The sequence below is a fragment of the Netta rufina genome (assembly GCF_964035555.1).
Source record: "Netta rufina genome assembly, chromosome: 6".
Taxonomy (NCBI): Eukaryota; Metazoa; Chordata; class Aves; order Anseriformes; family Anatidae; genus Netta; species Netta rufina.
Window position 1 is genome coordinate 35,400,018 of NC_140129.1, and position 25,035 is coordinate 35,425,052.

Genomic DNA, 25,035 nt, shown 5'->3' on the forward strand with positions numbered 1-25,035 from the left:
GCCAGGAGGACATTTGGTCCTACACAGCCTTCCCAAGCTTTTTAACAGGGCAGCTGTGGCAGATCATTGCATCAATGTGAACTGTACTTCCTACAATGCCAAGCTGTGGCCGCATTACGGATGTTGACCATATGAACTCATGTTGTGTGCTCTCATGTTTCTGCCTCCTTTTCCTGAGAGCAGGCAAAAAAAAAAAAAAAAAAAAAAAAAAAGGGACCAGGTTTTAGAGGTCAAGGGACACTACATGAAGCTCTTCAACCCATCATCATATATTCTTTTCTTTAAGTTTCACTTACTCAAACTTACCCTTATTCCAGCTTAGCAGGAAACATTTATCTGTTCACATTTTCCCGCTATTTCCTAAATTTGAGTTCCAACTTCTGTAAAAACACTTGCTGCAAATGCAGAATTTATCTCATGCACTCCAAGGACAGTTTTGGACAGGTAACTCACAGCAGCCTGTCCCAGTGGCCTGCACACAGAAAGCACGGCTAAATGCCCAGAAGCAACAACTTCACAGACCAAGCCTTAAAGCAGGTCAGTAGAAATGGAACCATTTATAAATAGTTTAAAAAACAATCCCATTTCTTAAGCTGGAGACAGTGGCTTGCCCGTATAGAGCAAATTTAAAAATCAGGCTTCCTAACATGACAGATTATGCAGTTTTTCCCCACGTTTTGCTTGCTGTCTACTTCAATCATTAACAATCTTTGTGCCAGCTCCAGATTACCAAAAAAATAAAAATACCAAACAAACACGTCTCTTAAAGACAGTATTCTTTTTTTTTAATCTAATTTAAGAGCTTTCCAACATCTTCTAGTTATGTTTTAATTTAATCATAAAAAAATTGTCTGCCAGAACTAGTAATATATTAATTATTTAACTGAAATAAATGCATCTGTTAATGTGTTTAATTAAGCATACAAAATGCTTTATTTCATTTTATTTGTATTTAATATTTCCTGTTTTCCCTGAAGTATTTATTATCCAAGGCATGATTCTTCTAATCTTAGATATACTCTGGGACTTAAGTACTATTTTATATCAGCATTTCTCAGCTGCTTTTATCGTGAATAGATATATTATAAACCATGTTAATGAGCTGTTTAGTATTCATGTATTAGACTTTTCCTCATTTTATATGGAAATAATACTATAAAAATTCTAAGAATACTAGTTTTATGTGCATGATAATGATGAGATGCAAAGCAAATAAGGAGGAGGAAATCTGGTGGCAGTGAATATGAAATGGATTAGTACCTCGTCAATGTGCTTTACATTGGTTTAAAATTATTAAGCATGTAATTAAGTAGGATCAATTGCACTGTTTGTTTTTGAGGTAATGTTTTAGCTATTTTAGATGTTTTTATCTTTAAGAATTTAATTTCACACTAATGATATTCTTGTCATCTCCCCCCTCCTGCTATGAAGCCACATAGTCAGGGTATGCATGTAACCCATGACATATCAGGAAATGACCAGGGCATAAGGCCAGGCCAAAGTCACTCTAAAAAAAGATAAGAACAAGGCAAATTAAACAATTTCATAAACAAAAAAATAGTTCAGTTCAGCTGACCTTATTAATCAGATGTATTCCTGTCCCCAGGACTGTTAACAGGAAAGAAATGCTACAGCTATGTGCAGCAACTGCAGCCCTGACCTGGCTGACCTTAGAGCAATCTCCAGTGCAGCAAAAGTGAAATGAGATTAGGCTTTGTAGGAGCCTAATGAGTCAAACTGTCAGCCATCAGCACACTTACAACTGAATGCAGATCACAGAAATAAATAAAATGTGGAATTCTCACTTTGTATAAGGTGGGGACAGAGAAGACTATTTTCTAGCTAGGATAGAGAACTTACAAGTGCTTTGCTGAATTAAAAAAAATAAAAAAGTACACCTTTTTTTACATCTGCTGTTTAACTGAATTGTCTCATTTAAAACCAGGAATTCCAAATCTGTGAAACTATACATTTGTTGTTATGGAAAATCTGATGTCTGTGCCCCCCACCGTCACCCCCCTCCCCAAGATGTGGAGTATCTCGTGTTATTGCAAATACACCATCAAGTTACACTTCTAAGAAGCTGAGACTTTGATGAGGTTGTAAATTTCAGACAATAAATATGAGTTTGGCATTCTTATAAGGAAACTTGGGTCCAATCGTGTTCTCAAGAATAGAATCAACTGACAATTATTTCGTACGGGGCACATCCAAGTTTTGCGTAGAACCTCATGCTTGTTTCTGAGGGCATAGCTCGCTGTCCTGCAAAGCTGCACACAGATATTGGTACTTCTTTGAAAAAATGAAGTGAGATGAAAGCATTAAGCAATTCCAAGATGTGAAAGTATTTCATTTGGTACAGTAAAGTTTCACCTAGAAATACTGAGACACGTATAAAAGCTGCTAAGACAAGGACTTCCTGGATTAGATCTGTAGATCCAAAGTTAACATAAGAAACTAAATCCTGAAGGGCACTTTTGAAATGAAATCTCTTCCATAATCATTTCCTTTTCTGCCTTATTAAAAGGGTAAAATGTAGTGCACTTGAATGCAGACCACTGAGTTACACTCTTGTTCCATAGTTATGCATTATTCTTTGCGAGCAGAGTTTTTGTCTTGCATTATTTCTTTGACCATAGCAAAGTGTCCTCTTTACTAAAACTACTGTGCATTATAGAGCTAAAAACACATCCAAGTTCTTATTTTAAATCACAGCCCTATTTTCAAAAAAAGAGCAATTTTACTTCTCTTCCAGCAAGCCATCTGCCTGCTAATGAGGGTTGTTTTCATCAGTAATTTTGAGAAGAAAAATGGTTATTACACTTTAGCACTTTAAGTGACAAATAGAGAATACCACCCAGCCCACTATTTTAATGCCTAGCATTTCTCCCAGTACAGGATCTGCAGGCCAGACATATCACATAAACATTTCTAATGAATCTCAGTGTAATTGGGGCTCATAATGAATGAAGTAGCATCACCTCAGATTAAAATCTTTGAACAAGACATTTCATATATAATATTGCTGTGATTTATAAATCCTGCAGAAATAACCTCTTTACATCAGCAGTCAAAAAAAGGTTTTGATGATGCTACAGGCTTACATTTTTAATTTTCAACACCTAATCAATAGACAAAGCAGTGATTCAGTAATTTGTCTACCTCCATTTTACCAAAGCTATTCCTGGCAGGCACTGGAGTGACATCCTAACAATCAAGGCTATCACAATCATCCGGATATTTGGCTAAATTATCCTACTTAAAATGTATTCCACATTTCCCCAAATACTTTTTTCGTGATGCAGACTATTGAACAGCACTAGCAAAAACCAAAGGGACTGTTCAGGAAGATAAAAACTGCAAAAATGAAGGAATAAGAATTTAGACATCACTGAAGAGAAAAGGATGAGACCTGTGAGTCTCCCATAAAAGGGAAAGGGAATCTGCTCATAATGATGACAGAAGAAAAATAAGGGAAACAAATAGTTTAATAGTTTAATGGCAGAATCACAGGAAAATAATGAATAAAACAACAGTGAAGACTAGGACTAAATAAATTAAAAAAAAAAAAAGGAAAAATACAGAGTTGAAGAAAAAAACAAAAGTCAACTGCAGAAGAGTTGCAAGGAGAGAGAGAGAGGAAAAAAAGAAGAAACAAATTGTTAAGAAGCAAAGGAATGCAAAATAAGTGGGATAGAAATAAATTCACATGTAAATAGGGACAAAAACATTATGGTAAAAAAGTTTTAAACATACTCACCTAAATAGAGAGATTATACCAAATTAAAAAAAAAAAATAAATAATCCTTTAACTACAGTGCTATTGCTTAGCTCTTCATTGGGTTCTCCTGCATTGACAGTCAGGGGACATATCCCTCCTGTAAAACCAGATAGGACCACGTGCATACCTGTAAACTTGCCCATGCCCAAACTGAGATTACCACTGAGACACAAATCTTTTATTGCCAACTGTTTTTTGCAGCATTGACCTTCCTGACAATAATGTCATTACGTTAGGCTTCACAGCCAGCACAACCTCATGAAAGAGAAACTGTGACAAGCCTTGCTATCTCTTCTCTCTACTTTTTATAAAATAAAATTGCTTTGGGTTAAAAACTTGCAAACGATCTTAGCCAAAGTATGACTTACTTTTATGTTTTTCAAGAGATTGATCTTTTCATTTTCTTGTCTTATGAGTATATATCCCATTAGAGTTGCTTCTGTGTAGGAAGTGCAATTTTAGCAAGCAATTAATCCATAAATGAGCTGTTTCAGAGTTTTAGGTATTGGACATCATCCTTCAAAGGCTCTATCCTGCCCTTGTATTATACCTACATGTTTCCACAGACCTTAAAAGAGGCCCATTTTGTCAGCAATGATCTAACTGAATTCCCCATGAATCACTTTCAGGAAGCCATACAAAAGATAATCAGCTACAGACAAAAAAAAAAAAAAAAAAAAAGTAGTATATTTACAATGACCATGTCACTGAGATGCAATGACCTCTAAACCCTTCAATCCTGAACTTCTTGTTGCATACTTTATACCAGAAATTACAGAGGGGAAAAAACACAGCTTGTGAGCTACAGAAGTTATACCTATTTGAACCTGGGCCTCTTGCTAGGGATGTTGAGCTTCTGTGATATAACAATGTCATGATGCCCTGTGTGGTTCTCATCTTTCACACAGACTGGAGATACTGTGATTTTGCCACCCTGCCCCTGAAGTAATTCATAAATTTATTTTTATTTTATTTTTTTAATTTGCCCCATGTGCATAGGCTGAGAGAAATCTAACGCTGCATTTTGTGTAATCAGATGGCCACATAAACTTCAGCACTTTACTGAGTCCAAGGGAAAATCTTATCTAAAGATCATTTCATATTAGAAGCTCAATGCATCTCACAAAGGAATTTTCCTTTGCTGAACTTCTTACACACCACACAGATCTCCCACTGCACGTTCACAAGGCAGGAATCATTATCAGTAAACCCCAAACGGGCTAGCCTTAGGAAAGCATACTGGCCTATACTAAAAGTTAATTCAAAAATGTGCATTGGTAAGTTGGAGATAACAATTTGAATAACTATATATCATATTCACACTAGCTGCATAATCACAACTACAAATCTATTGCAAAGTTTTCAACTTGCTTTTAAGGTAGTTGCATCTCATAGAAATAGGTCTGGGTGTATGGACTATGTAAAGGCCCACATTAAAGAATATACAGACCAGAGATCAAAGTAGAGTTGAATATAAAAAAATACAGAAACAAACTAATGAAAACATTGTTGAATGATCTTAGTCTTTAAAATTATTATTTTTAAAGCAAAAGCAATTCTATTTCCTGACGAATTATGGTATTAGCCTGACTGTAGCCTGTCAACTTCAAAACAATCATTTAAGAAAAAATATTTTTTATTCAGACAAGTTTATTTGCAGCACACTGCCAAATGAATGATCCTTGTTGCTAACCCATTGCAGGGAATGCAGTACTGCCAGCAGAGACACCAGGAGTAACCTGCCAGGCACCCACCCTGTTGCTCAAGAGAATGGGAGAAAATAAGATGGAAAACTCATGGGTCAAGGTAAAGACAAGGAAAGAGGACAAACCTTGAAGTGTTTTGCCATCTCTTTAATATGGTTTTGCCGTAGCACCACCAGACTGGCTGTGGTGGGGCAACTGGTGCTGGATGGCACCAGACAGACCGAGCTGTGTCCAGCATGGGGCAGCCCCGGCCTCTCCTCACAGATCCCCTGCAGCCCAAACCTGGGCACACATCCCCTGATAACATTAGGAAGAAGTTTCAAAGTAAGGGCCATAGCCGTATGCTTAATCACCCCAAGTACTCACACAGAAGCTAACAAGCTGGTTTTATTCACACAAGGATAACACACGTCTTCCAGTGATTTGAAAATACACTTCTGTGTCAGAAGCGGTTTTACCAGCCATTGGACTGGTAAACTATAAAAAGAAATTGCCTCTAAATGTTCTCTAAGGCCTCCATACCATCACTTATATATTACTGACTGCGACAGAAAAAAAGTACAAAATTATGTTATTTACCAGCCTACGATGTGCACTCACCTGCACCCAAGGATGGGGTGGCCCAGAGGGAGGAAGAGCAGAACAAGTGCTTAAAAACAAAGGAACATCCCCAAAGCAGAAAACCTCTCATGGGGACAACTGGGCCCAACCAATGGCTGTCCCAAACCCCACAGTGGATCAAGCTGAATTCCTCCAGCTCAACTGTAACAGAGGATTTGTCTCAATGGGGTGCTTCTCTGTAACCTTTCCAAAAGGCTTAGAGGGTACGAACACCATCGACATTCATCCTTTCCAGACTGTTTGCTCTAATATTCGGTTAACTGCCAGAACATCAGCAATCCTATCACACCAGCAAAACAACCTTTCCTGGAGGGGGCAAGCACGCCAGTTTTCCCAAATGACAGAGCAAGGAGAAAGCAGAGGTCAGAAGCTGAAGCCAAGGTGAACATCTGCATGACTGCTGCCTGAGGAAAAGGGGCAGAATACATCAAAATATTCAAACAGGACAAAGCACAGTAAGTATCTACATGCCAAAAACTACTATGGCCGAGACAAAGGCCACAATAAATACATCTTTGCTAGTGCTTACCAACCACAGTTGCTTTGCCAGGGGAAACCACAAAGAGATCCTCACTTGTGTTTCCTTTCAGCTCTGCAGAAACAGTACCAGGAAAGTTCATCCTGCTTCAAAACACTTATCTTGTTCTGTCAGAAGCACTTCTCTTCACAAGCTAACATATAACCGTGGCAATATTGTATGGTTCTACTACGCATTTAACTTAATTTTACATAAACCAGCAAAAGTTTCATAAGATCTATTGACATTTGTCATTTTGTTGTGGTTTGTTTCCCACAAGAGCTATAGAAGTTATGTTTCATGCTACTGATATGAAAGATCTTGATTTGGAGAGAAAAAGTGGGTATACATTCATCACCTCACACAAATCTGTTTAATACAACTATCAACATGGTTAAGCATCTTGAAGAATATAATAAGCAGCTATTTTAAATAGCAGATTTCTTTTCTTTCCAATAGTAAATATATACAGCAATATTATGAAGGGTAAAAACACCAGCATATTTTTCCCTTACATCCAGTGATTTGTCATTTACTTTCAACAGCCTCATTGCAGCCCATCTTGAATGTATGCAAGTTATTTATTGATCTGGAATTTTCAAAAGCTATTTCTGAGTGGTTTGGGAACCTGACTTATATTGAATTTCAATGACTCTACTTGTAAAAGAATTAGGAGCTTTAGGAAATTTTATCTTTATTGTTTCATACTGCAGGAGCGATGCAGCACCCAATTATTCTTTGCTGGTAAGACAACTACAATCAAGGTACCAAATTAACAACTTTTAAGCTTGTGAAACTAGTCTCGCATAATTAGCATCCAGAGAATGAGAAAAGCTATTTTAGCATACAAAGTGAGACTCAAGCTTTTAAACAAGGTATTTCTGGTTTCTGCCTTTCTCTTACTCCTTCAAATTCAGCTTAGCCATGATTACAGAAGATGATAGTCCCTCAACATCCTACAGAAAGATTTATCATCAGAGATGATTTCAACATGTTTTGATAAGGCTGTATCTATTCAAACTTCTAGAGATACGAACCATTCATATCTGATGACCTGTTAATATAAATTGGGGTTCTTTCAATTCTGGAACAGTCAGCTACAAATGAACTGTATGAGTGGCTTGTATTCAAATAACCCTTTGGATAACATTTAAGAAAGCTCTAATACAAGACCAGTGGTGTCAGAATAACAAAAGTCTGGCTGGGGACAATATGAGAAACAGTTGTTGTCCAGTGGTGCAGGGTGAATCATTTTCAGAATTTTGATGCTGCTAAAATAACCAAGTGTTGAGTTCTTTTATATCTTGGTAGTAGAACAGCCTGATATTTTAACTGTGTTTTTTCCTCTCATAAGATATTCTTGGTACTCAAGCAAATACTTAAGGTCACAGATGTCTCTAATAGGTACCTGTGCCATAGCAAAGCACTGCAGCCTGGAACAAGCCACAGAATAGTATGAAGAGTTCAGGGTGTACTTGTGCCAGACCTCAAATCTCCACAGGGCAAGTATTGGCCAGTTCTATAGCATCTTCCTCTATTTCATGGCTAAGAGAAAATAAAACATCCTTTGCACTGAACATCACAAAACTAAACACATTCAGTGTGCACAGCTTCAGAAAGAAGTTACAGAATATGAGTAATTTCTTTCCCTCCTCTTTCACCTTTCCTTAGTACGATGCACTCTGACAGAGAGGAGTTTATGAACTGAGGTTAGACAACCATATGCAAGCCAGACAAATCCTTAAGCCTAAAGCTGTTAAAACACATAAAAATCCTTGAGTAGTAAAACAGATGGAGTCATCTGCAAATACACCTTTTAAATCTTGACCCTGTTAGTAGGAGGTTGAGAGGGAAACCTGGAAATAGTATATCAGACCAAATCTTCACATTTCAGAAGCCATGCACTGATGTTTTCTGTGCAACCACAAGGCTTATTTAGAGATGAATATGTTAGTCAGAGTGCCAATTGTAATGCAACATGCACTGGTACCCCAAAATAACAATGTTTTGAATTGGTGCTTTGAGATACAATTAATGCATTTCCCACTTCAGCCCCTATAAAAGCTTGAGACAGGGGAATGCTTACAGCTTAACAGCTATATTGGTAGCAGGAATGGTAAAATTAGTAAAATTCAATATTAGCCAGACCTTTACAACTACTTAGCAACTAAAGCAGGGAATATAAAGTAGATATTAGGTGTTACAAAAGGTTGTCACCATATTTGATTTCTGAACTCCATTCATTTCAAAAGTATTTTTAACCCTTTTGTATTTATCCCAGTAAAATAGTTTAGCAGATAAGCCTATAGACAAGAAATAAAATAAATCTTTAAGTAAGGAAGTCATATAAACATTTGCACCTACCTCCAGACTGACAGCTGTCTGTAAAAGTCAAACATGTCTGGCCAGATTCTGGGGCACCTGACAGAGTTGTATTGATTTCAGGTGAGCTGGCTGATTTAGCCTACAGAAGAACCAAGCCTCATCCGATTAGGTTAAGTAAATTGATTTTTGAATCCTGACTATTTGCAAAAACCTTATGAACAACCTAGAGAATTACCACCCAAGAAAGGGTAGAAATTACTTGGTCAAGAGTTTTTACTACTATAGTTTTCTAAAAATGAATTTTCTTATGAACAATTCACTAGCAGAGAAGCAACAAAATCTGTTTACTAAATTATTCATTCTGAATTACTGAACCAGGTTCATTCACATTATAAAAAGCAGTAGCTTCACTGAGAACAGAATGAATCGCAGCTGCTAAGAAACAGACAGAACACATGCAAATGCTGTAGGAATTCACTTCTGGTCTTACAAAGCTATTCGTGAGATGATTTAGTGGGAGATGGGAAGTAGAATGGGGACAGACCAGTGATGGATGTTCTCTTTTGACTCAGAAGAGCACAGGCCATGACAGGACAGCTCCATCATGCTTGTCCAAAGGAAGCCCAACACAGACAAAGAAAGCTGTGCCAGCACGAAGCCCTACCCCAACCTTTGCCAATGCAGAGACAAAATTCAACATTAATGAAAAAAAATCACCTTTTTCTCCTTTCTGTCCAATCCTGGATCTCTTTATTAAAGCTAGTATAGGGACTATATTGCATGATTTCAGACAGATTCCTGAGAAAATTAGTTTATACAATGATATATGTGTTTGTAGACCAATAGCTTCCAGGCTATTACAAAGTCTGGTAAAAACACCAGCAGGACAGAGGCCACAGAGATATTGAGTACCTAAAAGTTTTCTGCAGATAGATGGCTGAGTGATTAGTGAGACTAATAAGACTTTTCATATTCTCAACTGTGGGAAAAGCTGCAGCATGAGAATTTATCTCTTTTTAGACACCTTGAAATCCCCATGGGAGAGAAGTTAAGAACTTCCACTTGCAGGAAAAGCTTTGATCCATGTTTTCACATTATTAGAACCCAGAAAACCCTATTACTAGGCACAAATCCACAGAAAATCAATCAAACTTCATTTGTTTACGGCTACAGGAACAACTAGCAATACCTGTCAAGCCACACCAAATAATTCATCTTACATAAGTCAGCAAAGGGCTGACAAATAGAAGCTGCATTCATCTATAAACAAACAGACACATTACGCAGTGCACTAAAACTGGAAAATGCTGCGTCCCTGGCATTAACACCACAGAGTCCTCAAATATTTCATAAGGCTATTTTAAGGTAGTTTATAACTCCTTATGGATATGATGATACAAAGTGTCAGCAAGAAAATTAAGGAACATTATATTCATCTCCGATGGGAAGCAACTTACCTGATGAAGCTGTAGTACATATACGTATTTCAAGATATATTAGATTTGACAGTAAATTACGCTGACTAAACAAATACAAAACCATTAATACTAGAATATCATCACAAGCAAATATATGGGAAAGTTTCTCCCAGCATCCCAGTGCTGTCACTGGGTCCTCATGCAGAGGCCTGGGCTGAGTTGAACTGAAAGGGAGAGGCAGGGCAGTCCCATTACAATTACCTTCTCAGCCTGTACACTCACACGTTGTCCAGGCACCTCATCAACACAGGGCTACCTAAAATGCATTCTTAAAGATGCAAATGTCCTGCTCTACAGTCAGAAAAGCAATGATGCTAACTACTGCTGATGTAGAACAGCACAAGCAACACATCCTACAGAAACTGTTTGCATTTGCATTAAGGAAAGGTGCTTCCAAAAGGATCAGACCTGCTGGTGTCAGAATAGTGTGGGCTTTGCCACCCTCTTCCCCTTTCTTTAAGTTATCCATAATCTTCAAAGGCTATGTTTTAATGTGCTGTGATTTTGAATGGCATTATTAACACAGATCATGTGGTCCAGTACAATAAATATGCAAAGTGCTTGGGAGGAAAGTAACCAGGTAACCAGCAAGCTGCTAGATCTGGAACTACGTGCTAAAAATCCAGAAGCAAATTAAAAACTGCATGTGACAATTTTTGTGTTCTTATTGCAATATTCATTACTTGAAAAGGTTGAAGCTGTAGATGTATTATGGTTCAAATGTATGCTTAGAAGTGTTATGCTACAGAAGATGATAATCAATAACCAGTGCAATAATAAAATCTTAAGCATACCACCAAAAACATATTTTGTTTTTAAAAATCCCAAATGGTTTCAAAAGCTGTTAATCAGAGCACCCTCACCACAGTCCCAGAAGCAATTTTCCTATCAGTTTCAAGGAACAAACCATGGAGCAGTAAGGTTGCAATCATAGGTACTTGCCCAGAATAATATATATAAATAATATACATAATTATTATAATATAAATAATATTTGCCCAGTCAGAAATGGTTTCTAGACATCTCTACTTTTCAGTCCCTCATTTTAAAGATTAGACTCCTAAATAGTGTCTGATGTTTGATACTTTCTTTTCTTTTTACTTTTTACTATGGTTTATCAGTAAACCACATTTCTAACCTTATTGATTGTCAGTATTGCTTTGATATGAAATACATGTTTCTTCTCTTACATTAAGTGATTATCCTGGGGATAAAAACCAGTAAATTCCCTCATTTTCCTCAAAATGCAGGAAACAAGGACACATTAAGATTTAATATCACCTCATCTGTAGTCTACAACGCCATAAGAAGAAAAAAAAAAAATCTGTAAGGTTGCTGCTCTGGTCTTCAGAAGCTCTTACCCACATTAAATTAAAAAAAAAAAAAAAAAAAAAAAAAGAAAAGAAAAGAAAAGAAAAGAAAAGAAAAGAAAAGAAAAAAAACATCAAGGTCTTTTATAATAATTAAATGTGTTGTATTAAAGCTCTCTCTCAATTTCTGATCTTTGCTTCTTTTCCCTTCGTAGTTTTTACATCTTCTTTCATTTCTTCCTTTGATGTTTGCATGCTCTTAATACCTTTATTGAAAATATTTTGTACTATTCATTTCCACCCAGCCTTCCCTTTTTTTGAGGAATACCTTTTCCCTGTGCCTGACTTTGCCTCTACCCTCTACAGCTCAGTGAGAGCATAGGGAACATATGCTCTGGTGAGTGTTCATTACAAAGTGGCACACGAACAAAACACCTTCTGTTTCTTTTGTCTCTCACCTACACAGGGAATGTAACCTGTTAACCTGATACAAAGGTTTAGTCAAGATTTAAAATAAATAAATAAATAAAAGCAGAAGCTTTCCCTTTGATTATACAGTTAGTGCAAATGTAAATGTTACCTTTAAAAGGAAGTTAAAATAAATTTGGCACCTTCTTTACTTACATGTGTCTAAAGACTCGTCTGAATCATCGGGACAATCAGGTTCTCCATCACACAGCCAGTGCTGGGAGACACAAGTCATGCCATCACGACACAGAAACTCTCCTACGTCACATAACTGATGTTCCTCTGAAAACAAGAATGGTTTAGAATGCAATAATTAAAAAATAAAGAAAAATAAAGTGGCACAATGAAAATTAAAAGTGAAAATTAAATGATTACAATCAGGAATCAAAACAAAGAACAGAAACAATGGGAAGCAGTAATTAAATGAGGTATTTAATGGTAATGCCTCTACTCAGGCTGGATAACCTAACCTCCGGCTGCAGTGTTTCAGTGGGAGCACCCCAACCAGACGTGAACAGGATTCGTACAAATCACCTCCATGAAAAAGAATTGTAGGAAATCCTATTCTTCTCTTCAGCTCTTTCACCATTAAGTTAATTTGTTAAGTAGACAGAACTCAACAAGCTTTAATATTCATGTTTCCAGCAGGGAGGTATCATATTCTCCTCCCCTGCCTGAGAAAAACATTGACAAATTGTTATTTCAAGTAATTGTGTTTTCTCCAGGACACATTTTTGTAAGCAAGCAAACGTCTTTTTAAATATATGTATGAGTTTTTGACTACTGCTTTAAATATGTACTTTAATGAGCAAGTCCCAATAACTACTTTACTTTTCACGTAACAAAGCTGCAGTCAAAGTTAAAGGTCAAATTTGAGGCACCTTGGTGATTATTTCCTTAAAAATATAACAATTTTTGAAGCCTGGCACACCCAAACTATCAGTTGACTTTAACCAAAGTCTGATGTCCTTGAGATCTAGAAGAGTTAATTAACACAAGACTACTCTTTCATTAACTAACTCTTCCATCATTAATTAAAGCTCACAAAGCCTCTGTGCAATATATTGTATTCTCTTTCTCAACACATAAATTGCAGTAGTCCCTTCCACAAGGTTGGGATTGCAGATCACTGGAAAGGTTTCTCGATTATTCTCTCACACTTACATGACCAAGCAGTAATTTCTCTGGAGTTAATATTGTTACAAAGATATAAAAATAAGCATATAAGCGTTTTGGGGACGATAGTGTATTATTACTCTAGGAAATAACTGTAGGAATATTTTATTAAGATTAACCTATCCATTTCATCCTGCTTGCATTTAATTTTCAAGATCAGCCTCTAAAACTATTGATGGATACAGTTTCAAATTAGTCAAAGTTGCAACTATTATGCAGATAAATTTAATATTCTTTAATACAGCTGCATCATGGCTTCTGTAACTCTGTAGGAGTTGTTATATTTTAATTCTTTGCATTTACTACTACAGCAAGAAGCGCTGAGTTAAGTTGTTCATCTTTGTACAAAATGAACGACTGTGTAATTAAAAGTGCAGGTTTACATGCTCAAGGAAGCAGTTTTGCATTAAGCATCTCCCTGAAAAAATTTAAGATCCCTCTCTGGAAGTGCTTCTTGAAAATTCATACTGGAAGAAAGAAAGAAAGAGGGAGGGAGTTTGGTGAGTTTTAGCATTTCAAGGATGTACAGTAATATAAGCAAATCCATTAATTTTTAATAATTTCTTTTAATAAGAATATTAAACTTCATAATAAATTTCTTTGCCTATAGAAACCTTGTAGCACAGTGTGAACTGTTATTTTCCATACATTACATTCATGTTCCTAAAAGGCATGGGAATCAAAACTAGCACGAAGACAATTATCTACCATGTCCACATACCACTCAAGATCCATTTTTCTTCACATGGGTGACCTTGGTATATATCAAATCAGTAGTAGAACTACTTATATGCTCAGTGCCCATTCAATACTTTTTCTTCTTTTTGCATATAGTTATTTCTCAGAGCAAAAGGAGTGGTTGAAATGGCTAAGTGTCATGGATTAAGATTGTTAAAGTTAACTATTCAAATTTATAGATTTCTGAACTGACAGCTAAGTGGCAAAAAAAAAAAAAAAAAAAAAGCTGAATATAAGAAGTTTAAGCTTCTAGAAACATTTATGCAGTGAAGTTTGTCCATGTGACTGGTTCTACAAGAACATACTGAATTACCGAAATGCAAAATTCCTATAGAAAAATAAACCTAATTTCTTTTCTAATTCCTAACTGGCAATAATTGACTAGAAGGAGAAATCAATGCTGTCATTTATGCTGAAATGTAATACTCCAAGTCTAATTATATGTTGCAGCAAGAGGAGCCCAACATTAAAATTACATTTGAAGCCAATGGAGAATTTCAGTATAGTTATTTAAGTTTGTAAACAAATTTTGCAGTGATACTGATAAAATCAATGCAAAATTTGCAGAGATGTTCTTTTATATCTTTTAGGCGAGATGTCAGAATTAAACCCTGCCCAGAATTAACACCTGCAGCCATCTCTGAAGGAAACTCGGCAGCACAGGAGGAAATTCTGCATTCTTCTTCATATTTCCCCTTGGAGGCACCAAGTTGAAGGCAGACCAACAACCAGTAGGGCAACACTGATGTTAATTTAGAGACCGTTTTCCTCTGCAACATTCCGTTGTGTTTTATACTTATACCTGCAATAAAATACCTTTTCACTACTCAACCTCAACTGCCAGTCAGACCAAAATGCAACCTCAGAGTAACACTGTCAATAGGATAAGGGCCATATCCTATCACTGTGATGAACGGTCACATACACCTACACAAATACATCTTCTCTCATTTGGGGTAAAGATTATAAAGTGATTTAAACAAACTTGATTTTAAAAAAAACACACACACTTTGTAGTTCAGTCTTGGGCATGTATTTGGGAAAACAGCTTGTTTTCAACTTTTTAAATTTTCTTTTAATTGAAATAATTTAGCTATTTCCACACAATTAAACTCCTTCCTCGTATTTTATTCAACAGTACAGAAATTATGGAGATCTAAGCTTTTTTAATTCTCTATCTACAGAAAAACCCAGCAGAGTGAAAAAGCACTAACTTATAGAACACTTTGAAAAACAGATCTTGTTTGGAAGAAAGCAGCTTTATATTCACTCAGGGTTTTATGAGCTCTGAAACTGCTTTTTCAAACTGTTTTCTTTTGCATATCTATAGAATTATCACTTATTTTCAGCTGCTATCTTTGTAAAATGAATTGGACCAGTTAATCATGTAATTGGTGTTTTTTTGTTTGTTTGTTTGTTTGTTTTTTTAAAGAAAAAAGAAAAATGCATCCTAAAAAAAGTAATCATCTAAGATGGCCTTATTTCTTAACAGAAAAAAATATATACACTTTCAATGACACCTCTGCACACTGTTTCTTTCTGTATTGTGTGCTGTGCTAGCAGTCTCCCAGTGGATGAGAAAATTCACATACTTTTAACATACCAATTGTGAGATACAGAGCAGATGGTCAGAAATAATCTCTTGATGGGTAAATAAAAGCTTTGCCTCCCTAAGGACAGTACTCCTATGCTACGTCGCAAACACCTGGCAATGACTCTTGGAAGGAAAGTTTCACAAAAAAATAGCCAGTGCCTTTGTTTTAAAGTCACTGTTTCTACAGCCAAATATTTATTCTGTTAAAAGACAGGCACAGTTTTAAGAGGACAAAGCTCAAAATCTCTATTAGGAAACCAATTACACTAAACCTAGAAAAATAAATAAAAATCCAGGTTCAATTTATCAGTATTGCGGTTTCACAAGAATCTCACGTTCATACCTGCAGCACACTGCTAAGACAAGCGAAGGTGGAAGGGCTGCTCCCCATGGTGGCTGAGTTCAGGGTGGAGAGACTAAGGAGCATCAGGGCATGTGAGCAGAAGATTGACTGGTGGAGCAACTCCCTGGTGTGCCAGAGGGAAGGGCACTGGGGAATGCTCCCCAAAGCATGGTGGAGCCTCTGCTCTGTCACCATCCAGAATATGGAGGGGACCAAAGAAATAAGGAGGGTTGGAAGTGAGTTCCACTTCGACGTCGCCAGCAACCCCTCTCCCCACCTATCCCTCTTCCCTCCATAATAGGTCTGAGGCCCTGGATCTTGAAGGAGCAGTAGGCGAGAATATGGTGGAATGCCTGCCTACGAGATCACATCAGAAGAGGCAGCTGACACCAAGCCTCAAGACTGCCTCCAAAAAGAAAGAAAGAAGGGTAATTGTAGTAGGAGGATCTCAAAAGGATCCCCTTTTGAGACGAAATGAAGAAAGAATTCAAAGCCTTGGGAAAGTTGTTGAAAGAATCACAGAATCACAGAATTTTCTAGGTTGGAAGAGACCTCAAGGTCATCGAGTCCAACCTCCAACCTAACGCTAACAGTCCCCACTAAACCATATCCCTAAGCTCTACATCTAAACGTCTTTTGAAGACTTCCAGGGATGGTGACTCCACCACTTCCCTGGGCAGCCTGTTCCAATGCCTCACAACCCTTTCAGTGAAGAAGTTCTTCCTAACATCTAACCTAAAACTCCCCTGGCTCAGTTCAGAACACTTCATTTTTTCTTCCCTCCTCCTGTGCTGGGGTGATGATGTGGGACAAAGTAGAAGGATCCAGTCCAATGATTAGCTACATGACTGATACTACAGGCAGGGCTTTGGGTTCTTAGATAATGGCTGGTTTTATAAGACACCAGGCCTGACAGTAATAAGCAGGAAAGTTTTATCTCACAGGAGCAAAAGGGTTCTTGGACAGGAATTAGCAGGGCTCATTTGGAAAGCTTTAAACTAGATCCTAAGGGGGAGGAGGTTGTAACTGGGTTTACATCGGTGGGGCAGTGCCCTAGCAGTAATAAAGGCCAGGAGACCTCCCACCCCCCTAGGGTGGAATCAGCACGCTCAGCTTGCTCCCTGAAATGCCTGTACACCAATGCACACAGCATGGGGAATACGCAGGAAGAGTTAGAAATCTGTGTTTGGTCAGGAGACTGTGATTTAGTTGCAATTACGGACACAGTGGGACAACTTACATGACTGGAATGCGGTCATGGTTGGGTATGTCCTGCTCAGGAAAGACAGGCCAGCAAGGTGAGGTGGCAGAGTTGCTCTTTACATGAAACAGCAACTACATTGTGTTGAGTACCATCCAGGGGCTGATGAGGAGTGAGTTGAGAGTCTGTGGTTGAGAATTAAGGGGCAGACTGGCATGGGGGATACTTCTGTGGGTGTCTATTACAGGCCACCAGATAAGGCTGAGGAAGTTGATGAGGCCTTCTACAGGCAACTGATAGCAGCCTTGCAAATAAAAATGGATTAAGTTTAGGAATGAAATATGATGTTTAAGTTAGTTAATAAAAAATCTTTGAAGATGGACTTGAAGTTAGAACACTTCACAAAGTTTCAGTACCCACAAAATTAGAGATTATATTTCATTTTTATCATAGAAAAGATAAAAACTTTGAAATTTACAATTTTCTCTCAATTTACAAGAAAGAAAGAGGGTAAAAGAAGATGGGCAAAGAACATCACAGGGGGACATGCTAGTAAACATGCTTTCCTTTTCAATTTGGGGATGCCACCACACTTTTCTTATCAGAAGAAACTTTACACTGACAGCTTGGCTCCACGTGGAAAAAAAAATAAAAAAAATCAGATAAACACATACAGTGTTGGACTCCATGATCTTTGCAGGTCCCTTTCAATCAAGTTACTATATTTTAAAGTGCTCAGCTGTTTTGTCCGTATCTGCTTACTCAGGCAGAACTCCCAGGAAAGAGGGGGGAATTGCCTGCCAAAATAGCAACTGCTTCAGAAGCAAAGAGCAGAAAGGCAAAAGGAAGCATGAAAGGCCAACGAGAGCTGTCCCCAAACTGGACTTGAGGTGTGCTTTTACATTCTGATCCGCTGGTGAGTGCATCACCTGTCTACACAATGGGGAACTTTTATCAGTGATAATAAAGCAGTTCTGCCATGTTTCAGTGATATTATGCAACCCTAAACTTGTACTTTTAAGTTCTTAATTAGTTTTGCTTTGATTTTAATTAAGTTATCTTCATTACAAGAGCTTAAAAACTTAGAACTTTCTCCCCCCCTCTAAAGCATGTTTTCCATTTGGGATTTTCTTTGATCTCTCACTCTGAAACATGGAAGGGTTTGCAGATTAATTTCTGCAAAATTTACACAGAAGTTGAAAAGTATATTCCGGTAGTAATTTATGTTAGAATTCATCATATGCTAAAACCTAAATTACTGTAACTGAAAGAGAGATGGAAAGAAAGAGCATGCACAGCAGTTCCTACTTATGACTTCTCAGACTTACATAATCGTTTTCCAACCTTTTATACCTTTTGAGTTAAATCTACATTTTTAGTGCCCAGAATACAGCAAAATGTTTAAGTTTTGGCCACACTAAAGTACAGACAAAATTCTTTGAATGTGTCTTGCAAAACACTAAATCAGAGTTTTACACTCAGTTTATAAACAAAGTGTTGTTAGCCCTTGTTTCCATCCTGCCTGGTTCAGTACAATGCCACACTCAAAGTCAGAGAGCAAAAGTTTTATTCACACAATCCACAGAATCTCTCTCAAGGTTAGTCAGACTTGAATTTGTGGCTGTGATGGAAAAGGGCTTAACCAGTTATATCTCTATCCACACTTATTCCTTCTTGGGAAGGTCATGTACATTTTATGTGTACTTACTCAGTTCCCAGTGTACTAATTATCACATACTGAGCAGTTACTAATCAATTGTTTTTCTCCGTAGCAAAGCACATGCACAGGTACCAGTCACTAACAGTGCCAAACCCCCTATTCATGCATCATATCCCCTGGTGCCACATACACGCGTTTGTCAGTCTGCACATCTTCCACCCAGCAAGGTCACAGACATCTTGTTTACAGTCTGGTCAGTCTTCTGATTGACGACAGAAATCCTACTTCTCAGTCCAACACAGAGTCTATAAATATTCACATTCAGATTCCTCATTTACATTACACAGCTAAAACAATTCATATTTTGCAGACTTGCCCACTGCGACTTCAACTTACAGACCACGCTGAGCAAGGGGCATTTCAGATCAGTATTAACAAGAAGACTAGAAATATCTACTACTCTATACAAATCATGAAGTATTTGGTGGAGTGGGGAGGCGATAAATTTGGGAGCAGCCTTTTTCCTCTCATTTTTGCTCATCCTTTGACTACCTAGTATTTCCTTTAAGAGGGCTGACCCTGAGTCCCCTCCTGTGGATTTGGACTAGAGAAGGTTATTATTCAGCCTTAATTTGGCACACTTTATGGACAGAGAAATCTAAGAAGCATTCAGATAACGAGAGAGACCCAAATATTCCTGAGACGATTTTTACCTAATCAGCAAAGGGTCACACAATACTACATACCTCAGCAAACTACAAAATGACATGATAGCAATGTTCTCTAATGACATAAAAATGCTACAGAATGGCAAGATACTATCTTTACTAGATAGATACTAATAGGAGAAAACAATTCTTGCAATCTTGTCATTTGCCAATCCCTGCTCCAAGTATCCCTGTATAAAAAAGAAGTTGAAGTCCCAACAAGCTCACTACAAACCAGTTCTTTACCATTAGCTTTTATCCTCTTGAAAACTGGCAGAAGCAACCACGTTCCCCAGTGTGGAGTTGTTCTTCCCTGACTGCCAGACTTACAGTGAATATTAATGGCAGGGTAGAGGGTCAAAGTGACCATCACTTATCCCCTTACATATGAAGGATGACAAGCCCTATAGCAGTCAACAGCATGCCCTTTCAGCTGCTGACAGCCAGACAGCGCCAGGGTGCACAAGAACAAAAATGTGCATTTGTGAAAACCCTCAAAGAGTTCCAGTGAAACAACAACTCTCTTCCCCATTTCACAAAATATTTGTGAAGAAATTATTTATATGGAATGAGAGGCTCTCCACCTTGGTCCGCATTATCATATCATGCTTATAATGTTTCATTTGATGTGGTGTAAGCCTCCTCATCAGGAAGGAATGGTTGCAAGAGAAAAAAAATCAGTCCTTGTAAGGAATGGTGAGGATGTTTGTAGGAACCTTTGTAGGTCACCCTATGAACTATGTGCTTCCTATCTCAAACACAGGAATTTTGATAAGCAAGACAAGCTTGCACATGCAAAAGAAATTCAAGAAGCATCCAGGAGAGATGGCTTGCATAATGCATCATTTCGTACACTTATTCATGCTTGCTGCCTCTTGAGGAAATCAGTGGAGAAAAGACTAAGTCTTTCAGCTACTCCCAGGATTAAATCTCCAAAAGATCTGAAATAAAGACTCCTGAGATGTAGAAAAAATATGAACAGAAGGATTGGGACTGAAGAAAAGTCACCCTGAGCCAAATTCAAACCCAGTTCAATGCAGTATGCCACGTGTTGTGCCTCTAAGCAGGACTTCAAATAAATCTTTTTTGTCTACAACCTGCATTAGTTGTTTTAACTTACATATTCCCACATTATAATTTTACCTTCTCTTGCTGTAAAGCTTACACATTTAATTGTAATGTTTCCAAGGCAAAATTGCTTCTTTTTCTTAACAGTAGAATGGAAATCTTGAATTGAGGCAAATTATTTATTTAAATGTAATACACAATATTTTCCTCTTTTGGAAGCTGAAAGCATTCATTACATAGCTTATTACAGTATCTTTAATAAATTCTGTGTTCAACAGATGTTCTATCATTGTGAATTTTCACATTCTAATATTTTTAGCAAATAGAAAAAGATAATTAATTTAGATAAATTTCTTATATCAAAGGGTAATCAATAGTGTCATTGTTTTAATTCAGTAGTTTTATTGCCACATAAAACGTAACAAAACCATTTTCTTCAATTTTTTCGAACTTTAATAGAACAACATCTGCCCAAGCAAGGAGGAAAAAGCACATTCTGAAACTGTTGCAACATTTGGAGATATCAGGAAATTGAGGGAGTAAAAGTCTGCTCTGTTTATTATCAAATTTAATAAAGTTTTAAATCTTCTTTTAAAAGTTTAGATAATTTCATAAAGGAAAGAAACAAGCAAGGTGTCAGTAATTCAGATGGCTGCATAATGGAAAAACAAAATCGTGCTTAATGAAAAAGAAAAAGCTATAACCAGAAAGGTATCATAAAGAATAAAAAAGTACTGTATGGCACCTGGATTGAACTGAACTGTCTCCTCATTTATTTGCCTAGGAGGAGGATGCTGAAGGTGTTATCTTTGCCCATGGATTTGTTTTCTTCATTGTAGGATTCAAGGGAAAATATCATTCCTTTTGCCAGATATTGCAATGGTATCGATATCGGGCCAGATTGGATAATCCTGGAACTGTTCAGTCTTCCAGCAACTAAGTGGTTTGTTCAAGAAAAATCCCAAGGCCTCATATACTCCATAAGTTATTAATTACTTAAGTTGACCTTCCTCTCTGCCCTCCTTCTTGCATGCTACATTAGACATTTGGAGCTTCAAACAGCCTCAGCCAGGACCAGCAGCAACCTCATGAGGTTATCAGGTCCAGCTCCTTCACTATAAAGCACAATCTGGTTTCCTAAAGCATATCTAGCCCCACTTATCAGTGTAGTTCTTAAATAATAATAATAATAATAATAATAATAATAAAAAACTTTCTGTGAAATTCCTGCCCCTGCTTCGGTCATCTATTCCAGTCCTCAGCTATTCTTACAGAGAGAGCATTTGCAATAACGTGCAGCCTAGCTGTCATTACAGCAATCAGATTGTATTTATCCAGCTCCAAACTGCTGCTTACAGCTCACATTTAAGCGCAGCAATGCTGAGCTATCCATCTTCTCTATCCACTCTCTTGTTGTTCCATTGCCAATCATTTAATAGTAACTGCTCTGCTAACCGTGATCAGTGTCATGGCGATAGTGGCTGAGTTTGACAGATAGCAAAGCTGATCATCCCCCCTACATACAGAGCAATAAATGTAATGGGCTGGGGGCAGTAAGTGGCAGAACTTGCACACCAGTTAAATACACAAGCATAAGGATATGGAGGATGGCAACACAGAAGAAACAAGAACCCAACTCCTGGAGAAAACCTTCTGAGAAGGCAATTAACATCAAGATGCCCTTGCAGCGAGGAAGGAAGCCCTGACTAGGAGTGGGGTAGGGCAGGAGCAGCAAGCCTGCTGTCAGTAAATGGATCTCAGAGCAATCCCACTTAAAATGACAGGGAATAATGTTGAACAGGTTTTGATAGCAGATGGAGGCCTACTACGTAATTCAATTTTAATGACCAAAGAAGTCTTAAATATGAAGGTTTTGTTTTGTGTGACAGAAGATTTATATGAAATGAAACAGCCAAGTCTGCTACCGTAAGCAAGTACATATGTTCAATACATATTAATTTTATATGGGAATAATTAATCTACAGGGAAATGGTGTTAAAGCCTAAGATATCCTTATACTAACTCGATGATTAAAAGCACAGAAGAACTATGAGACAAAACAAGCTAAAATTTCTTCCTAAGTACAATCTACATAGTTTAAAAAGGTCTTGTTACCAGGGTTAAGTATTCTGTTCAAGCTGAACAATAAATAACTTAAATACCAAAAAACGTTCAAAACAGACATTAAAAAAGTAGCAGTAATATTCAAAACTTACAACACAAGAACTATATATATATATTTTCTATAATGGCTCCATGTTTATGCTGGGCCCTACTGAAGTCATACCCATTATTTTAAATAACTCTAATCAACAGTTCGAAGTTAAACTGTAAGAATTAGGTTAATGGCACACCAAAGGGTTGCTTATTATAGACTTTACTGCAATTTAACAGTTGGGAAATTAGTTAAAATTGCGATCTTCTGCAGTTCAGGCCTGTCTTTTTGATAGCATGATCCAAGACTGATAATTTCAGGTATAATGCAGAAATGTACTTATAGAATAGTAATTTTCACACTGGTGGAGAACAATGTGTTGAGGGTTTTAGCTGCTGCTGTCAGTATACCTTGGATGTGAATATCTGAGTAAATAAACATTAGAGGCAGAAAGATGGGACATTTGATAAGATCTGGAAAGCTTTAAATAGAACTTGCAGAGGCAGCTTGTATTCTCTAAAAGGGTGATGTTACAAAGAAACATCACATTGATACAAGGGATGGAATTCATATATCAAAGTAGCTTTATGTTTTGTAAAAATATATGCCAACATATGCCTATTGCATCACCTAGAGCAGCACAATGTGACCCAGCTGCCTATGAAAAAGTTTTGGAAGTACCCCAGCTTGGGTTCATTATCCAACGCAGGACAGCAGGCATAGCATCGGGTGGGTTATGTGAGCCTTGAGGACAGGCACATGGGATTAACGAGCACATATGCTCATTTGACTGTTTCCTTCTCATGTCCAAGGAGCAAAGCTTTCACACAGTCAGACTAGGGTTATGAGTTGGTAAAAGGATGAGGAAACCATCCCAGGCCTTTAATAAATAATATATTTATTAAATATTTTTTTCTTTTTAACACTTGCATCTCTTTTCCCCTATTACCATATAAAGAATAGTGAGAGCAAAGCAAGAACATATAAAGTACTGAATTTTTTAATGTCATACGAAAACCAAAGAATTATAAGTTGAAATAATTATTGCTTTTGCTCACTTAGGTGAAATTCGATTAGCCGTCATAAATGTTAGAGGAAGGTCCCACCTCACAACAAAACAGGCCAGAGGGCACCCATCACACATGCAAACCCCTCTTGGTCCCCGCACTCTCTTCTGTCCAAAATCTTTAAGCTGCTTTTGAGACCTTCCACGTATGGTGAACAGTAATTAAAATTCAAGCAATGGCTGAGGAGATGGGAAAGAAAACCAATAACTTCATATTCAGGAAAAAATTGGCTGGCTTTAAATAAAAGCCAAGATATCCATAGTTAGTGAGCTCGGGACAGAACCTGCAGATATCATCATTTTAACAGGTCAAAAGGCTGATCAATGTTTAGCCTGTGTTAGCAAAAATCACAGCTCACTTCAGCAGGAGGGGTGCTGAGGACTTCATTACCAGCTTTGCTAGGTTTGAGACTGTGAGAAGAAAATTATGCCTTGGCTTTTACCACATGCAAAGGGAAACAAAGACTCTGTGTGTAACACATGGAGTTACTTTGGCTCTAAATGCTTATTACTGCTTACCTTTAAGTGATTTCACGCATGTCGAAGGTGAGCCGTGCTCTATACAGTAAAATACATAAAATCTTGTAAACTGTCACTTTCTTGACAGTGTTGCCACAGTCCTTCCCAGCTACCTCCAGGTAATGTGAAAACATATGCTTGAACTGTCTCTGCTGGGACTTATTAAACAAACAGTATGTTCTGTAGATTAAACCATAATTAGGGATGATGTCAGGATTGTAAAAGCTCAGTAATTATGCCCCCATTTGTTCTACTAATTTCTGCAGCACTAAAAACATGATTTCCTCACAGGCTAGTATGAAACTGGTAGTTCACAGTTCAGAAGTCTCCTCTCATTTGACACAAGGTAAAAATACTTCTAAAAATTAACGAAGCCATCAGATTCCTCTGAATATTTTTTGCTTGAAGACTTCAGGGGACTTTGGATCAGGCCATAAATAAGGAGCTCTGATATCTATATGCAGTATGGAGCACTTAACTCTATTAAGTAGCATTCATCTTTATACTATGTCCTCCCTTGATAATAGAATAATGGCAGATGCTTACACAGAGAAAAAAACAATATTAGGAAGTACATATTTTTAGCAACTTTAATTATATTC

General features: G+C 37.3%; 1 protein-coding gene across 1 annotated transcript in view; it reads right to left on the reverse strand.

The window, feature by feature from the left end:
• Positions 1-25,035, reverse strand: part of LRP1B (LDL receptor related protein 1B) — a gene marked incomplete at both ends in the record, with an annotated part of 669,864 nt that overhangs the window by 491,628 nt on the left and 153,201 nt on the right. Inside the window, one exon of the mRNA XM_084288908.1 lies at positions 12,363-12,488. Within this exon, the coding sequence (XP_084145034.1) occupies positions 12,363-12,488 (126 nt within the window). The remainder of the gene's footprint in view (positions 1-12,362; positions 12,489-25,035) is intronic.